The sequence below is a fragment of the Anabrus simplex genome, chromosome 8, assembly GCF_040414725.1.
Source record: "Anabrus simplex isolate iqAnaSimp1 chromosome 8, ASM4041472v1, whole genome shotgun sequence".
In the NCBI taxonomy this organism is placed as follows: domain Eukaryota; kingdom Metazoa; phylum Arthropoda; class Insecta; order Orthoptera; family Tettigoniidae; genus Anabrus; species Anabrus simplex.
The window spans coordinates 98,899,118-98,918,997 of NC_090272.1; the positions used below are offsets into that span (position 1 = coordinate 98,899,118).

Genomic DNA, 19,880 nt, shown 5'->3' on the forward strand with positions numbered 1-19,880 from the left:
GGTACTTGCAGTGATCCCCGTGAGGTACTACCATACCACCCCATCAACACATAGAGGACTTAAGCCCTCATTTTTATCACAAGTCTCCCATGATCTATTCTGTCAAAATCCTGAATAAGTCAGTAGCAACACTGTCCATTTGACCTTGTGAATCTAAAATATCTGCTATTTCTTTCTGGAATACCATAAGTTGAGCTTCACTGGAACAGCCTTTCCTAAACCCGAAGGGCCTTCTATCAAATCCGTTAGCAAGTTTGCGAATACGTCTAATATAATCAGAAAGAATGCTTTCCCAGTGCTTACATACAAAATATGTCAAGCTGACTGGCCTGTAATTATCTTCTTCATATTTATCACCCTTTTCTTTGTGCACTAGTGTAGAAATTCTCCACTCATTTGGTATCCTTCATGCAAACAGTAATTAAATAAAAAATTTAGTAAACCTCAAAATGATTCCATACTGATCATTAAAAATTGACTCCTAAGAGACTGACTGGCTAAAAAATTGATGGTCCAACTGGCACCTAAACATGTTCTGGTGTGTTATAAAAATGCCTTCTCATTATTTATTAATAGTGTAAAGTCCTTTTTAAAAGTGGATTGCAAAGTGGAAAAATATAATATTTTCTTAGGAGTCAATTTTTAATGAAATATTTCAGTTACAGCACTATATCCCAACCCACTGTCTTTAGCACATCCCCAAAAATCTTATCAATCCCAGCTGCTTTTTGAGCTCTCAGTTTTTGTTTGTACTGTAAATGTCTTTATTATCCTAGGTAAATTTCTGTACTTCACCAGTATTAGTCATCTCTACCTGGATGTTATCCTTTTATCCAACAATCTTTATATACTGCTGACGAATACTTCTGCCTTCTGTAAGTCCTCACATATACACTCCACTTGTTCATTAATGATCCCTATAATGTCCTTCTTTAAACCTGTTTCTGACTTAAAGTACCTTCCATTTTCCCTGAAATTCATATAACAGCCAATTATATCTGCCATCATTTTATTCTTAGCTGAGGTTTTGCTCAATTTCCTAGTTCCTTTAGTCTTTCTTTATTTCCACAACCAATCCTAATTCTATTTCTTTCCAACCTGCATCTGTTACTTCATTTTATTTCTCTTTTATAATATAGTGGGTCTTTCTCATTCCTTACCACCTTTAAAGCAATTGCTTTAAACCAATCCCATAGGCTGTTTACATTTTTATTTACCATTTTCCACTACTTGCAACATCCTTTCATTAATTCTATTTTATAATTTTAAATTGTGAGTTGGTTTTATATTTTGATATAATTACATAATTATTAACTGTCTTGTTTCAGAGTCTGGAAGGACATAACACTCAACAGTTCTAGTGATCAATCTAAATACCGTGTATGGGACTATCCCATCAAAGAGCAATATGGACACATTCTACAAGCTATTGAACACGCTGGGCCTGTCCCAAATGCTTCAGTTGGCTTTCGAAAGGTTTGTAAGCTATACTATTAATAAAAATGAGGTGGTGTCTGATTGTTTGTTTGTTCCTGATAGGCTCAGAAACTACCGGACCGATTGAGCTGAAATTTGGTAAGGATACAGCTTTTGATTTTGATAAATTTTGATAAATTTCACCATTTCGAACTAGTAGGGGCTTTTACAGGAGAATGTCTCAAATTTGAGTAATTTATGTCCTACAGCAACTAAAATAATGGGTAAACAGTTGGCCCAATTGAAAATAGAAGGGCACCATGTTGCCTTGAAATTATTTTTCAACAAAAATCATCATAAGCATTTTCTTCACAACTCAAATGTTTTTTGAGAAAATTCAGCTTTCTTGTGTTTTTGGTTGTGGTCCATGGTAAAATAACTGGTAAACAGTTGGCCCTATTGAAAACTGAAGTGCACCATGTGGGCCTTGAAATTAAATTTCTACAAGAGGTGTTCACTCAGCAATTATCCACAGAACTTGACACGGGTAGACAAATGGATGTAGTGTTTACAGACTTTGCAAATGTATTCAATAAGATTAATCACAATGCCCTAGCAAGTAAGTTAAACCTGTTTGGTTTTTCAAAACAACTATTGCATCTTTTTAGTTCCTATCTGGGTAATAGGAAGCAGTTGGTTTCTTTCCAAAAACATTCTTCTCAAGAATACCCTGTAAATTCAGAAATAATTCAGAAGTCAAATTTAGGTCCTTTTATTTTTCTTGCATTTACCAATGACTTGCCTGAACAGGTGAACAGGTGAAATATTCCAGCTGTCTGCTATACTCATATGATTTCAAAGTGTTCAAAGCCATTCAAAACATAAATGACTGTAAACAGCTTCAGCTAGACTTGAAAAGTGTATTGGAGTGAGCGACTGAAAATAAACTGTACTTAAATGCAGAAAAATATGTATCAATGTCGTTCACCAGTAGGAAGACTCCTGTCCGCTACATTTACAAGCTAGGCGACAGTGATTTACAATCAGTTTGCGAGATGAAAGACCTTGGGGTTTTATTCGACCACGAGCTTACTTTCAATTCGCATATACTGAAAGTGGTAGCTGTTTCATACAAGACCACAGGATTCATTATCAAGAATATAAAACTCCTCAAGAACAAACAAACTTGCATTCATCTGTTCAGTACCATAGTAAGACCAAAAATAGAATATGCCAGCATCGTTTGGAGCCCTAAGTGTTAATCATATGTTTATCAGGTTGAAAATTGCAAAAAAGATTTTAAAACCAAGCAGACCCGGCCAACAGCTAAAAACTGCAGATGATGATGATGATGATTTTAAAATACATACATATCCCACTTCTCCATCTTAAGCGATGGGTCGGCGAACAAGGGTTTTCCACCAGTTCTGGTCTGCGAACTTCTCTCCTTCTTTGATTTTTTGCAAAGTATGTCCTCGCTCTTCAGTGTCAATCTTCACTATGACCTTGTACCCAAGTCTTGGTCGCCCTCTTGGTCTTTTGTCTTCAAGTTTTAGATCATACATTTGTTTCAGTAATCTGTTATCTCCCATGCGTCGCATATGTCCATACCATCTCAGTCGTTGTGCTGTTATTCTGTCCTGCAGTCTTACAACTTGAGCTTGCTTGCGGATTTCCTCATTACGTCTCTATCCCTCCACGTTTTACCGATTGTGCTAAGGACAAATCTCATTTCTGCTGCCTGGATTCTACTAACAACTTTATTCTCATGGTCCATGTTTTGCAACCATAGGTCAGGATTGGTATGTAATAGGTTTCATATATGACTCTCCTACATTTTGTTGGTATTTTCTTGTTCCATATTATGTCTTAAACTATTCTGTAGAAGTTGATACCTATCTGAATTCTGTGGGAAATTTCCTTGTCTATAGAACCAGTATCAGAGACACCACAAGGGAAATCTAAGAACTACCTTATGTATTGGAAGGTGAAGTTCTGTAATACCGTATTATGCTTGTACATAAATTGCTTCATTTCTTTTGTCATTTTACTTTGTCATATGTTTTTTCACCATATTAATATAAGGATATTTAGTTTCTAGAAAAATACCTTGATATTTGGTATTAATATTATAGGTGATTAGATTAGATAAAATTGTAGAAAAGAGTTTAGATATGAGTATCGCCATCTTGTAGTTTACATGACGTAGTTGCCTCTGTAATTGGGACATTAAGTCCTGTAGAGTGCAATAAATATATAGAATAAATAAATATGCATTTTCTTTGTAACTCATATCAATTTGGGAGAAAATTCAGTAGGGGTCGCGTATAATAATAATTTCGTGTGGCTATTTCTAGCCGAGTGCAGCCCTTGTAAGGCAGACCCTCTGATGAGGGTGGGCGGCATCTGCCATATGTAGGTAACTGTGTGTTATTGTGGTGGGGGATAGTGTTATGTGTGGTGTGTGAGTTGCAGGGATGTTGGGGACAGCACAAACACCCAGCCCCCAAGCCATTGAAATTAACCAATGAAGATTAAAATCCCCGACCCGGTGGGGAATCGAACCCATGACCCTCTGAACAGAAGGCCAGTACGCTGACCATTCAGCCAACGAGTTGGACAGGGATCGCGTAAAGCCATGTTTCATATGATATAAAATATACAAAATTGCCTTGAAAAATAAAAATAAAAAATCCACCTTAGTCAATACACTTCAGTATAGCCTATATTAAAACACACTTAAAAGGTCATGATTTAAAATATTTGGTACCGGTACATGTTTCAGCCAAATATTTAGGCCTTCTTCGGCCACATATAAAACAAAGAGTAGAAAAACATGATGTAAAGTTAAAAATAATTAAAATTGACAAAAAGTATCATATGAAAATATCCATCTTGTTGAAAATGGATATCAGTCTCTTTCAAAAAACATATATCTGGGTTCTTCATGAATCAATTCTTGAATGTTGGAAACAATATTCTTGTTACGTAAATATAACAACCTTGAAAACTGAGGACCATCACTAAAGATTAGTAAGTAAAGCAGCACACTTGGTGGAGGAATAACTGTGTACAACCAGGGTTTCCTTTTTGAAGTCAACACAGAACATTGGCCAGAAATGTTGCTAGCAGATCCCACCATAGCACACACTTGGTTTATGTTCAATCTTCAACAAGCAATTAATAGAACGCCATACCTTTTTATTTACATAAAGTTTTGACAAGCTGAAGAATCTAACAGTTATAGATTAACTTAGTTGAAACTGAAAAGAAATGGCTCAAATATCACAAAAGATATGTTCATCTCAACTAAGGTTAGGTTGAATGGAGAATCCCACCTTCCAATACTTGTTTGTTTTTTATTGCTAGCCTATGTAATTATGGAACATAATGAAGCTTAAAATCGAATTACAATATTAAAAAGTACATGTTTCATTCCTAATGCGGAACTTCTTCAGCTAAAAAAGATTTAAAAATTGGCGTAAACAAAATAAAAAAACACACAGGTTATAAGTTATATTTTCATCTGTCGAAGGTTCACATTCGAACCTAAAGAGAGTTCCATTTTCCTGCCTTATATGGCCCTTTCCTTTTCTTTGCTGATACCTTCAATTGTTGAAGGTTCATATCTTCTTTCTTCCTCCTTCAAATTGTTTAATTATTGATGTGTTGAGAGGGCATAACCTCTATATTTATATAGGCCTACCTGATGATAAGAACAGAAATACTGTCTACAAGAGTGTGTTGTAAGATGCACACATACTTGCAGGCTGTCTTAATTTAACCACTTTAATCCTTGCACATAAATCCATATGAAGAACGGGTACTTTAGCTAGTTATTTTATAAAAAAAGGACTGAGAATCTTAATTGTTTCAAATATTTTGGAGTTCTTTCCGTCATCATTATTAAGGTAATATTAGAGACTACTGTATATCTTATTGTTGCTTCCTGTGCAGAGGTAGAGACTTGAAGAACCTTCATTCAGATAACTGATATATTTGAATCGATGCCAGCCCCGTGGTATAGGGAAGCATGCCTGCCTCTTACCCGGAGGCCCCAGGTTCAATTCCCAGCCAGGTCAGGGATTTTTACCTGGATCTGAGGGCTGGTTCGAGGTCCACTCAGCCTAAGTGATAAGAATTGAGGAGCTATCTGATGGTGAGATGGCGGCCCCGGTCTAGAAAGCCAAGAATAATGTCCGAGAAGATTTGTCATGCTGACCACACAATACCTTGTAATATTCAGACCTTTGGGCTGAGCAGTGGTCATATTGATTACGATATTCTGTTAGATACAAACTTATTTATGCTCTTCTCTGAGGTGGATGTAGTTTAATGAGAAACTGGAACTATGTTATTATGTGCACAGAGGATGTAGTCTAAAGTGTAAGATTGGTAGTTATTCACAGAACAACATAATGGTTGAACAGCAATTTGCCAGCAATTTGCCACGTAACTTGTTTGGTACCGAGCTCGATAGCTGCAGTCGCTTAAGTGCAGCCAGTGTCCAGTATTCGGGAGATAGTAGGTTCGAACCCCACTGTCGGCAGCCCTGAAAATGGTTTTCCGTGGTTTCCCATTTTCACACCAGGCAAATGCTGGGGCTGTACCTTAATTAAGGCCACGGCCGCTTCCTTCCCACTCCTAGCCCTTCCCTGTCCCATCGTCGCCATAAGACCTATCTGTGTCGGTGCGACGTAAAACAACTATCAAAAAAAAAAACTTGTTTGGTGACTTCCATATATAACACCTGTGTAGTGGTTTACGGATATAAGTGGACATGATCTTCAGCTGTGTAACGTGTTCAAATCGCTTACCTTATTTTTCTTCTATGCTCAAACCCAACGCATCGTTTCGCGACACAAACTGTCTGCCTTCATGCCTGCCACTTGACTGTCTGGACTGTTTCATCGCTCCACGCGAGGCCCTGTGACGTCATCGCTTCTCGCATGTTCTACGGCGACCTTGGTTCCGTATATATACGGGCTGCGTGTGCTTGTTCGAGGTTCAGGTGTGGATTAAATGTTGTGATAGGCAGTGGAAGCTCTGGAAGTGTGCGCGGCTGGCCCGTGTACATACTGGTTTTTAAAATTTCTCCGTTCAACGTATTGGGTGAGCAGACTTCATATTTCTTCTCATATGAACATTCATTCTATTTTGCCCTTTTCTTCGGCTTGTTAATTGGAATCCGAACTTTAGTCCTTTTTTTTAAGGGCATTACGAAATTGTCACTCTGGTAAAATTCTAACTCCGAACTTGAGATAGAAAAGTGAATCGAGAATGTGGACTGGACTCGCGATGTGTGATGTGTGAACTTTGCCTTCCATTCATGTGATGTGGGAGCTTCGCGGCCTGATCAGTACTCTGTCTCCTTATCCCTCCTGATTTTTCTTCTTTCTTCGCCTCATTGCCCTCCTTTTGCCTTTCCCTTCCTTTATTATTTTGTCCTTTTGTTTACCTTTGTTATTTAAGATGGTGTATCGCGGTCTGCTAACCCTTTTATGATTTATCTACACTAGGTAGCTTCGATGTTCATATGTTTTCCTATATGGTCTAAGCTGGAACACGAATCTGGGGGGTTGTGGTAGTATCTTGTAAAGTACTCCCTTTTTGGTATTGTAAACCTCTCTTCAATTAAAATTACTGCCAATTGTTTTTAACTATCTTATTCCGGTTCATCAAATGGCCCTCCTATGGGAGCTTGTATGTAAACAAGAACATTGATTTGCTCAGGTTTAACCTTTTCACTCGTATTTGTACGAGTCAAGATATGTGTAATTCACGGGCCATTTACCCCTTGGTTGTACCTCAAAGACAGTTGTAATTCTCAGGGTTTTTATCCCTTGTTGTAACCAAAGATAATGTTGATTTTTACGGGTCATTTTTCCCTTCGTTGTAATTGTGTGTGCCTATCTACACTAGATTATTGACCATTGAAATAGTCCCTCGTGATCTGTTTTATATCTTTTTGGTGGATCTATATTTTGTATTTTTGAAAACTTTATTCAATATATATGTTATCTTTAAAAAAAAGAATTCTGTGCTTTGGGAGTTCTCTTTTCTAGTATTCCTTTCCTATGATTTAACATGCACTTACCACGATAACTCCTCTTGGGTATGGCCCACCATTAATGTGTTTTTTTTTTGTATGTTCTGAAGTACGGCTTTGTGTATTATGCCTTCCTCTGCGCTCTGCTCTGCTGAGTTTATTGCCTTGTGAGTTAGAACTTGTATACTGTAGCATCCTGCCTCTTATGCATTGATCTTGAGTTTGATACTTGCAAAAGCCGTTTCTATTAACGCTCGGCGACATAGTGGAATCAACCTTTCATTTTTGATCTCTTCTAAAAGGGGATCGGTAAGCTCTGGCCACAAGTGTGAAACTTCATGACATTTTACAACAAAAGTGTACCTAACAGCTGACAGGTTCTGCAGATTTTGACAAATCTTGCTCCATTCTTTTTTGTGCTAAGGTGTGCTGGAAGGTTGCCTATAATGTCTCTTTTGGATTGTTCATACCCAAGCTGGGCATGAAGTCTCCTAGAAGAATTTTAACATGATTTTCAAGTATTCTGCCTAGTGTATGTTCCATTAAGGTCCAATATTCTTCTACTTGTTCTCTGTTGTCTTTGTTAACAGGTGCATGCACATTAATTAATGTGTACCATTTGGTATTCTGTTCAGTGTAATCATATTTGATGGTGAGTGTACTTAATTGGCTATTGACTCCTTTATACTACATCACTCCATTGACTATTGACTCGTGCAGTGTAAATAAAGTCCTTAGATGTGGGTTACTCCTTCAATATGGTATTGGCTATGACTGATATGAAGAGTCAACAGTTTCAGTGACCCCGCAGTGCATTGCCCTCAATCATGTCTCTTGTAGATTGAGTATTTTGACTTGCCTCTCTTTGATGGTTTCCAGTACATGTCTGAATTTGCCAATTTTGATTACAGAGTTCATGTTTAGAGTGCCGATGTGCACTTTATATTTGTGGGTTTCACCAGTGATCTCATGTCTGCTCTGAGCATGAGTCAGAATTTGAAGAGCTAACTCCATTATCACTGGAGGTGGATTGGGTATTAACTGGGGTAATCTCTGTGAATAATGTTCCCTCATGCTTGTGAAGGTAAGGGTTTGTGAGTTAATGACTGTGTCACTAAATAAACTACAGCCATAAGGTATGTAGGTAGCGCACCAACTAGGTGAACAGATGCTGACCACTAGCTACTGGATACCAGTACAGAGCTGACAGATTTAAATAGCTTTCATTTTGTCAGCAAAGGTTCCATGTTATATCCCATGGAATTGGGTCCCCGCCTGAACATAGCCATCCTGTCACTATGGCCTACTGGGGTGGAGGATGCCCATCCCTGCACTGAGGACGTGCCAAGCAAGAATTGCCCAAGTAGAGATAGGGAAGATGATCCTATCTCCCTTGAACCAGGTTAATGCTTGTGGATGCCACAACCAAAGGCATAATGATAATAATGAAAAATATAAAATGTTTCCTTTTCCTTTCATAGCTTTGGTTATTATTTAACTTCTCAAAGATCATTCATTGCAGTCACATAGCAGACTCTACTATCAGGCAGGATAAATACCAGTAAACAAGAGGAACAAGAAAGGTCATTTGTAACAATATTCTGAAAAAAAGTGTTGGAAATAAGTTACTGTAGTTTGGAAATTACTGTATGATTATTTCTTATTGCAGGTAATTGAACAAGAGGAAGGCAAGTTTGCATTTATCCACGATGCAGCTCAAATCCGTTATGAGGTATCCCGCAATTGTAACTTGACTGAGGTTGGAGAAATGTTTGCTGAACAGCCTTATGCTATTGCAGTTCAACAAGGTAGCCACCTTCAGGAAGAAATCAGTCGAAAGTAAGTGTAATTTCAGTCTTCTTATATTGACTACAATTAGAACTTTTAACTAAATACGAAAAGTAAAACATACCTAAATCCTCAATTTATACACCAATTGATAGATAGGTACCACAAATGTAAGATAAGCAGGTATAGGTACCAACATATTTGAGGATGTGTATGATCTGGTAAATTCGGCATGGGAGAAGTTGAAGAAAACTGAGATTATTATCAATGGAATATCTAGTAGGAGGAATACTGACTGGCAGGTGATCGGGGATTTAAATGAGATTATGGAGTGTGTATGTGTGGGAAACTGGAAGTGAGATTTCTAGATTATAATTTGGAAGGAGATAAGGATCTGCACTCAGATGGTCTTCACTTGAACCTCAGTTGTAATTTAGGAGATTTGTTTATAAGGGTTATAGGGAGGTACATTCAGTATGGGGATCTGGAAGTAGAGCAGGAAAGACATAAAAAATTTACTGTTGAACTCTAGATCGCAATTGGGAAGGAGATAGGGATCTGTGCTCAGATGGCCTTCACTTGAACCTCAGTTGTAATTTAAGAGGTTTGTTTATAAGGGTTATAGGGAAATGCATCCAGAGAAATGGGTTGGACTAGAGAGCAGTGATAGGAGTCAAGCAAGAATGACATAAAAATTTTAGTGTTGTAATTTAATAGATATATATTTAACAGATATTGTAATAGGAGCTGGATCATGGCTGAGAAGTGATATTATGGATGTGGAAATTTTCTCTCGGAACTGTAGTGTTTATTATAAAGAAAGGATAGGAATGGTAGGAGGGGGAGTATTCATTCTGGTGAAAGAAGAATTTTTAAGCTACAAAAAAACTGAGAATTAGAATCAAGAAATTTTTAGTGTAAGGCTTATCTCTAAAGAAAATAGACAACTTGACAATTTTGGAGTGTACAGACCTGGAAAGGGTGGTGCTAAAAAATATAATCTAGGAAGAAAAGCTGAATCAGAAAGTGATGGGACCAACTAGAGCAGGGGTTCGCAAACTGTGGATACTGGTACGTATGAGTGGTAGAAAAATATTGTATCCTCTGCTGTATTTACAAGAAACTACATTTCTGTATTTTTCTTTGTTACTTCAAAATTCAGAGCCACTTTATTATTATTATTATTATTATTATTATTATTATTATTATTATTATTATTATTATTATTATTATTATTATTATTATTATTATTATTATTATTATTATATAATTAGAATGTTATTTATTATTTTAATAACAATAAAGAAGATCTACTGAGCAGAGTGACCATGCGTGTTAATGCACTATGGCTATGGAGCCAAGCTGTGCATTCAGAAGACGAGAGGGTTCGAACCCCAACGTCAGGTGTCCTGAGAATGATTTCCTGTGGTTTCCCACTTTCACTTCAGACAAATGCTGGGCCATTTCCCATGCATAGGCCACAGCTGATTCCTTCCACCTCCTTACCAAATTTTATTTACCATCATTCATTTCATCTTCATTAGCTTCTCAACTGAGTTTGGTGTCAGGAAGGGCATCCAACTGTAAAAACATGCCATATAATTTCATCTCACCTCAAACCAGTTAAGAACAGTACAGACCAAGCATGGCTTCTCATTCGGTACATTGGTTCATCAAACCCCTGTCACTAAGAAATCACTTATTTTCCTCATTATTAATTTTACTAAGGGTAAAATCAGGAAGGATACTTTTGATTATTTGCAATTTTTGGCTTATAGCATTAGGGAGCTATGGCCATCCCATGCAGGTGGAATACTTGCATCTGTGGTAGTATCAGTGCCTTTCCATGAAATTAACTTTTCAAGAATTCAGTAGAACAACAACCTGAAATCAAGGCTCTGGTAAGGCTGCTTTCACCTGTGAACATTTCTCATTAGAACCAAACTTATAAAGGTAAATCATTTTATGTCGTATTCAAGCCTCAAATCTATTTTTGCTACACACATTCAACAGCAACACTTCCACATTTTCCCACTAGAATACATAGGCACCTGACATGCAAGCACACTGCTGAACTTCATACAGTTCGCTGTTGCGTCCAATTTTGGCATGCCATTCCACCATAGCTACATCATTTATCAACAAATAGCATTGAAATTAAGATCACTGTCACCTGAGTTGTCATAACTGTTCTTCAAAAGGAAAGAAATTTATTCATCAGAGAGGTGCACTTTACAGATTCCTGCCAAGATCAGTTGTCACAGTGCTCATATTGCTGACATTCAAGTTCTTCAAACGAAATGAAATGGTCAATAGAGAGAGTTGGTATATACACCAAATATGAAGAGGAAGAACTACACTATCTATATCTCAGTGAAAGTTTGACTTAGTTCACAATCCCTACGAAAGATGGTAGCATAATGCAGAGGCTGCATGTTGGATATAAGTACGGCACTCCGGCACTCCACACCTGCCAATGCTTGGGACGTGTTGTACCTAGTATGGCACTCTGTGCTGTTGGATTAATCAAACAAACTGAAAAAATGGCAAAATTCATGAATTTGCATCAATTTAACAATTGAACATACTGAGCTTTTGTCAATAATTTGTTCTTTTTACTTCATTTTAGAATTCTGGACTTGCAGAAGGATCGGTACTTTGAATCGCTTACAGCAAAGTTCTGGAACTCATCTGCTAAAGGAGACTGTCCTAACTCAGATGACAGTGAGGGTATTACCCTCGAGAGTTTAGGTAAGTTTTTGGTACTCTTTCCTCTTCAGTGTTCAACCTACCACAGCTAATTCTTGTTTGATCCTGATAATGATGCCATTTGGTTTAAATTTTTGGCTTTCTTAGACATTCATCTCTACATCCTACACTCTTACTCTAATTTGTGATTCACCCTTTTCTTTATTAATGGGATTTATTACCGCTTATGCTGAGCCTCTAAACTTGAACATAAGTTTCATAACCAATTCATCAGTCAGTTCATCAATTACATTATTATTTTGGCAAACTATTTATGAAATCAGAGTTAACTGCACTTTCTGGATCACAAAGAGTACTCTTATTTAGAAACTGATACTCTTTAAAAGTTTCATATCACAGTAGCAAGGAGTTATGGTAACTAAATAATGTCATCACTGGCTCTCACCAAAGTAACAGGGTTTGTAACCCAGCCATGGCAAGTGCAAAGTTTTAAATAAAAATGGTTCAGTTTCCATTTAAAAGTAGATGTCCTATGGCTATGATCACAATATCAACATTAACTTAAAACTAGCTTGCTTGTTTGAACAATAATCAGAAGGCAAAAGAGAGAAGGCAATTTATGGCAACTGCCAATGAAGTAGCCTATACTAACTAATATCATGTATGTTAAAGAAAATATTTCAATGTTTTCTAGCTGATCCTCAGTACATAGCTATAGCACAAGGAAAAATTATGATTTAGATGCCCCTTACTTGCAACTTAGTACTAGTATTAATGGCCATACTCATCTATTAGTTAGTATAGGCAGTTGCCAATAAATTGACTTCTCTCTTTTGCCTTTTGATTATTGTTCAAACAAGCAAGCTAGTTTTAAGTTAATGTTGATATTGTGATCATAGCCATAGGACATCTACTTTTAAATGGGAATATAGTTCGCAATATGAAAGATATCACGGATACAATGGGGCAGTATTTTGACAAGCTCCTAAATGGCCCTAAAGAGATCTCTGTTGAGGATGTAGGACAGAAAACAATAGAGGAAGATATCCCAATTACATGGACAGAAGTAGAGCAAGCTCTCCACAGGATGAGAAGTGGTAAGTCAGCAGGAGCTGATGAAATTACAGCTGACATGATTAAAGCTGCTGGTCCACCAGGAATACAGTGGCTGTATAGAGTTCTCAGAACAATATGGAAGGATAATGAAATACCTGAAGATTGGACAAAAGGGGTGATAGTTCCTATCTTTAAGAAAGGGAGTAGAAGGAAAAGTGAAAATTACAGAGGCATTACCCTCCTATCACACGGCCTTAAAATTATGGAGAAGATCATTGAAGCCAGAGTAAGGGATATACTAGAGCCTATCTTAGAAGAGGAACAACATGGTTTTAGGACTGGAAGAAGCACAACAGATCTGATATTTGCTTTGAGGATGTTGGCAGAGAAACACTGGGAAAGAGGAAAAGACCTAATTATTGTGTTTATGGACCTTGAAAAGGCGTATGATAATGTTCCTAGATCAGCTATTTGGAAAAGTCTTAGAAAACTTGGTGTACCAGAGTACCTTATTAGGAAGATCCAAATGCTATATAGTAATTGTAAAAGCTGTGTCAGAATTGGAGATGGTCACTCTGAATGGTTCAATACAACCAAAGGAGTACAACAGGGAAGTGCCTTGTCACCACTTCTATTCATAGCAGTTATGGATACCATTTTAAAGGAACTAAAAGGAAAAGGTAATAAAGATCTTCAGGCTCTGGTGTTTGCAGACGATGTGGCAATATGGGATGAAACAGAGGAGGGAGTGCAAAATAATCTGAATGCATGGTGTAAGAAGTTTGATGATTATGGAATGAAATTGAACCCATCAAAAACAGTAGCATTAAAAATCAGCAGACATTATACAGAATGCAACACAAAAATACAGGACCACCAAGTTGAAGTAGTACACCAATTCAGTTATTTAGGAAGCATAATCGCTAGTAATAACAGAGCTGAGATAGAAATAACAAATAGAGTAACCAAAGGCTCTAACTTTTACAGCATCGTTAGACACCTACTATGGGATCAGAAAGTCCCACAAAGAACAAAAATAACCCTGTACAAGTCATATTTCATTCCTATCCTTACATATTCTCTGGAAACTTGCACACTAACATCAAAGGATTATAGTAGGATTCAAGCCTGTGAAATGAAATTTCTTAGAACTGCCCTCCAAAAGACCCGACTTGATCATGTGAAAAATGATGAGATCTGATCTAACCTAGGTCTAAATGAATCGATGGAGGAAAGACTTAGGTCATCTAGACTTAAATGGTTTGGGCATGTTAAACGAATGAATAGCACAAGGTTACCATGTGCTTATTTGGAAAAGAGAATAACAGGTAGAAGACCAGCTGGAAGACCAAGAAGAAGATGGATGGACCAACTGAGGGAAGACGTGGAGAGAAGAGGATGGAATTGGGAATCTGTCTTGGACAACGAAATGTTTTTGAATAGGCAACTTTGGAAGACGCTCATTTTCAAACACCCTACCTGGCTCGCTGGAAGGGCAAACCGATGATGATGATGACTCATCTACAGTTAAAAATTTTTTTATAAGCTCCTAAGTAGTATAAGAAACCTTGAGGCATTAAAATTAAATAGAGTTCTCTCCACTTGGCTTAAACATAAAGTGTTATTTACTGTGGCTGAATTCCTGGAATACAACATCAGAGAAAGTGATTTTAATGTAATTTTATATAATAATTCCTTAGGATACATTTTATTCTGGTAAAGTGTAGACTGTATAATAATAATGGTCTACATACCTAAACTGATAGTGTTAACTTTATCTCATTATCTAAATTACTTGCTATTTGCCAACTGATGAGCCCGAATTGGCACACTGGGGGCAAAACACTGGCAACAGGAATGAGTTAGCCTGAAAATTTATAATGTCCAATAATAGGCCCATTATATTGGTATCATAAATTTCAATGTATTTAACAATTCAGGTTCCCTAAGGGAATCTATATCCATATCATCCAATGGTCTAGCAAACTTCAACTTTTACAAAAGAGACAAAGTCTCTCATAGAGCAATGGTACTGCCAGTAGTTTGAAATAGCCTACTCAGTGGCCTGCACAGTATGCATTAGCCATGCGTCTTGGTAGATGTGCTATTTACCGAATGACGAGCCCAAATTGGCACACCGGGGAAAAATGCCGGCAACAGGAGTGAGTGAGACTGAAAATTTATAATGTCCAATAATGGACCCTATATATTGGTATCATAAATTTACTCATTCAGGACAAGTAATTCAGGTTACCTAAGGGAATCTATATCCATATCATCACACAAGCATGTCATGAGCCTATATGAGGCCATGAACACTTGGTAAATATCTTGACTCACTACAGCTACATACAATAACATCTCTGTGAAGCTGAAGGGGATATGATTGTTGGTGTCCACCAGTTTGGTCACTCCATCTGTGAGATTTCTGACAAGTTTCATCTACAGTGAGTGATGTAGTGATAAAATGGAAATACCAGAGAGCTATAAAAATCCCTCCTGCACCAGAGAAGCCACAACAATTTGCAGATAGGGAATGCTGATGGCTTTCATATATGGTGAAGTCAAGCTTCATTAGAAACCATAGCCACAGACTTTTCATAGACATTTGGAAGTAATACAAGTACTCGTACCATACACCAGGAAGTTTTTACATGTGGATTCCATGAGTGAGCTGCGGCACATAAACAAAGGATCACTAACCTGACACTCACTGCCAATTACAGTGGTGTAAAACACATTGCTTGTGGACTCTCGAACAATGGAAGAGCATCATGTGGATCAAGAAAACATGCTAGGTGGCAGTCCAATGGACGTGTATGGACCTGGCAAATACCAGAGTATAATTTTCCTACTGTGAAATCTGGCGTATTTCATGGCTTGGTCTTAGTCCACTGATTCTAGTTCCTCAAACCATGAATGCTGAGATATTTTGCACAATATTGGACAATTGTATACCACCCACTCTATTGCAACAATTTAGAACTGGCTAATTTGCAATGTGACTGTTCACCCCTGAGTTACAGTGCCCATTCCTAGCCAGATTAGACCATCTCAGAATAGTGGTATGTTCCGAGATGTCAGTGGAAAGATGGTGTGGAATGGCATTAGTAGACAAATATGAGTGGTGTTTTTGAAAGTAGGAAAGATCATAATATGAAAATAAAGTCAGAATTCAAGAGGACAAATTAGGGCAAATATTCATTAATAGGAAGAGGAGTTAGGGATTGGAATAATTTACCAAGGAAGATGTTCAATCAATTCCCAAATTCTTTGCAGTTATTTAAGGAACGATTATGTATAAAACAGATAGGGAATCTGCCACCTAGATGACTGCCGTAAATGCAGATCGGTGGTGATTGATGAGATACAGAACTGTTCACCATGTTTTTCAGGGAATGGAAGAAGATACCTGCAGACATAAACTGAAACTTTGTGGAAATTCTTCTTGGAAGCATGGAGGCTGTATTAGCAATGAAAGGTGGACCTATGTCCTACTGACACCACAGCAGCACAGAAATGTTCCGACATAATGTCTGCTCCAAGAAAATGTGTTTATGGAAGAATTTGAGTAGCTAGCGATTCTCAGGCAATACCTAGACTTCAGAGAATCCACGGCCTTCTGAATATAATTATTAGTATTATTTAGGCAGTGCTTACGATTAGAAGATGCAAAATGGTCTCAAACAAATCAAGTTGGTTGTGCAGTACTGACATGTTTTAAGAACTATAGTTCTTGATGTAACTGTGTTCTCAAAGATTTTGGAGACTGTCACAGAACTCCAGCTGAAGAAGCGCAATTATGAATGATTTGAACTCAGAACTTGATTTGGGAAGTGACTGTCTGGTTGCTAGAGAAATATTCAGGGAATCTGAAGTTGAAAAAGGCTCCAGTTCATTAGAAGATGATGATTGTTCTGACTAGGTAACCTAGAAGCCTTCTCATGCTTATTTTATGAAGTTGCCCCATAATTTGACTAGTGAATACACTAAGAAAATTCATAAATTCTACATATTCATTGTTTGTGTAAGCATGTAAAGTTATTTATTCCAGCTTGAGTTTTTCAAAATAAATTATTTTAGCCTTAAAGGACAGACAGCAGTATAGCCATACATTTCCAGAAAAATACATGTAGAGGTATGTGAGCAGCTAAATAATTTTGAGTGCCAAGGGTTAAAGTTGAAGAGTGACAGTTACATAGGTTTACATGTAAGTTGTTTGATATTAGTGTACTGTAGCTAAAACTTGCTCATTATAATTGAATACACATTTGCTTGCTAGTTAAATGATCCCACCATAGTTTCAGGTCTTGAAGGCGTAATTCATAGTTGTATAGAAACTCATTTGAATGGTTAAAGATTACTTTATTGTCTTTAGAAATGAAATATACCGTAAACTGGGGTTACTTTGTGACAGTTTTGGCGATTTCTTCAGGATAATAAGAATAATATCATTATGTATTAAGGTTTTTCTATATTGTCGTATTCTTCCATCCTTTATTCATGTTTTGAAATAATTTTTATATGTGTATTTACATTTAATCACTTAATATTTCAAGAAGAACTTGTCACAATGTTACCCCATTAGGTGGGGTTACTTTGTGACACAATCTTTTTACCATTGTATTTCTATGTTTGGTGCAGATGTCACAAAGTTACCCCCATTAAGTCATTACTTAAGACTCTGGCTAAATATAAAAGGAGAATTTCTTTCATAACCATGATAATACAACACACTGTATATTTTTTAAACCCTGAGATATAACCACTTGAAATATCTGTATCATTAAAGAGTGAATAGTTTACAAACTGTTTACTTTTGCTGTGTTTTGTGAGTTCTGGAATGTCATAGATTTCAAGTTTCCTCCTTTGTATGGTTGGACTAATTTTACACCATATTTTGTCATCTGCATACTATATTTCATCCTTGATATCCGCCCGCTTCATGGTGCTATCCATAGCACTGACAACTGCACTTTGATATCCACCCACTTCACGGTGCTATCCATAGCACTGACAACTGCACCTTGTTTGTATACTTTTGTTACGATTCTTGGACAGTACAGTTATGCGTGTCCCAACAATCTTATCATCGGATTCCAAGATACGATTTTCACGAATAGGAAGTTCTTCAGAGTCAGAATTAAATTCTTCTTCATGCAACGAGTTGTCTTTTGACTCATTACAGATGTCATCATTGTCATTTTTACTTGAATTCTCGTTTCGGGTGTCGTTAATATTCTTTGAGGGACAGTTCCCGTCGGTGCCACTACAGCTAGGAATCTCATCTACAGTGTCAAAATCTGAAGCTGTCATACCTCTTCCAGGTGGCACATCTATACATCTCCCCTTTCTTCACCCATTATTTGTTACCTTACCCTCTTTGAGATTCAAGTGCTCAATGAAACTTACTTACAGCTTGTTTCACAGCATCACCTTCTACATCCATTGCCCTGTCATACATGTGCTTCAGCACTTCTTCCTGGCTTAGAGGGCAAATACTACATTTCCTGCATCAAGAACGTAGATTATTCAGACCCTTTTTAACTATTTCTCAATTAGATCTTAACAAGAAATGGACATTCTTGCTTCAGTATAGTGGAATATCGTTTTCAGACTCCACATTACTAAAAAAGGCAATTTTAGAACACTGGGGTTACTTTGTGGCAGAGTCATTGTTGTCACAAAGTTACCCCTTAAACTTCTCCTCTTTATTTTATTTTAACATAAATAATTGAAAGAAAGCTCAAAGTGTCATACGAATCATGCATTTTTATCAGGAAACATGAAATTAAGATTTCCACTTACTTTGATGTGTGTACCTCATTAACGTTTTCTGTCGCCGACAAAAGTTTCCCGCTGTTCACAAAATCACGTGCTCAGTACAATACAACAAAAGGATCTCTGTTGCCAACAATCCAACACTTAGGACATTATCATTGTACACACAGGTAGCAGCATTATTGAGGAGTGAAAACATATAGTGTTCATTGTCAGACCATCAATGCATATCCCGCGAAATATGAAATTATTATTTGGCGCGCACCTGTCACAAAGTAACCCCTGCAGTCACAAAGTAACCCCGGTTTACGACTCATTTGAATGGTTAAAGATTACTTTATTGTCTTTAGAAATGAAATATAATTTCCTTTGCCAGGTGGTGTGTTCATCGCAACGATATTTGGACTGGCACTAGCCATGGTGACTCTGGCCGGAGAGATCTTCTACTACAAACGGAAGCGACTCAATATGGTTCATGCCCCTGACCCAGCAATGGAAAACAAAAAGCAGATCACCATTGGTAAAGAGTTTCGACCGGCCATGGATAAGACTATGCCAAGAGTGTCATACATCTCTGTGTTTCCCCGAAATCAACTGTACTAGTAAGAACTGGAATCAAGTAATTCCATACAGCCTTATGAAAGTGATAGAAGTTTTCTTGACTCAGGTGCTCTAATCATTAGTTATTTACTCAAAGTGCTGAAGAAGTATTTTAATATTTTCCTATTGGTAATTGAACAATCATGTCAGGTTTATTTGTGAGGGTTGGTACTTCAATAGTGGCAACTACAGTATTTTGTTACAACTGGTACAAAAGAGATATCTCTGTGAAGTTTTAAAGCCCCTTGAGGTAGTCTCCATCATTGTGTAGATCCCAGTGATGTGGAAGCTGTAGTATATCTGTCACAGCACCTGTTTTCCAGGATGGTGCCTATGGAGCAAACTGTGACCAGAAGGAGGTCTGGAACAGTTTGGAAGTGGATGCCATGAAGCAGTTCCTTCAACTTCAGAACAAAATCAAAATCACTGGAGCTTAATTCCAAAAAGTATGGGGGGATAATATAGCACTTCCCAGCAAATT

At 37.3% G+C, this 19,880-nt stretch overlaps 1 protein-coding gene across 1 annotated transcript in view; it reads left to right on the plus strand.

Annotated features, from left to right (window-relative positions):
- The window catches only part of Ir8a (Ionotropic receptor 8a), a 107,181-nt gene extending 87,779 nt beyond the window's left edge, over nt 1–19,402 (plus strand). Inside the window, exons 12-15 of the mRNA XM_068229057.1 lie at nt 1,329–1,476; nt 9,135–9,304; nt 11,883–12,004; nt 19,176–19,402. Of these exons, the coding sequence (XP_068085158.1) occupies nt 1,329–1,476; nt 9,135–9,304; nt 11,883–12,004; nt 19,176–19,402 (667 nt within the window). The remainder of the gene's footprint in view (nt 1–1,328; nt 1,477–9,134; nt 9,305–11,882; nt 12,005–19,175) is intronic.
- Nucleotides 19,403–19,880: the final 478 nt, after the last annotated feature.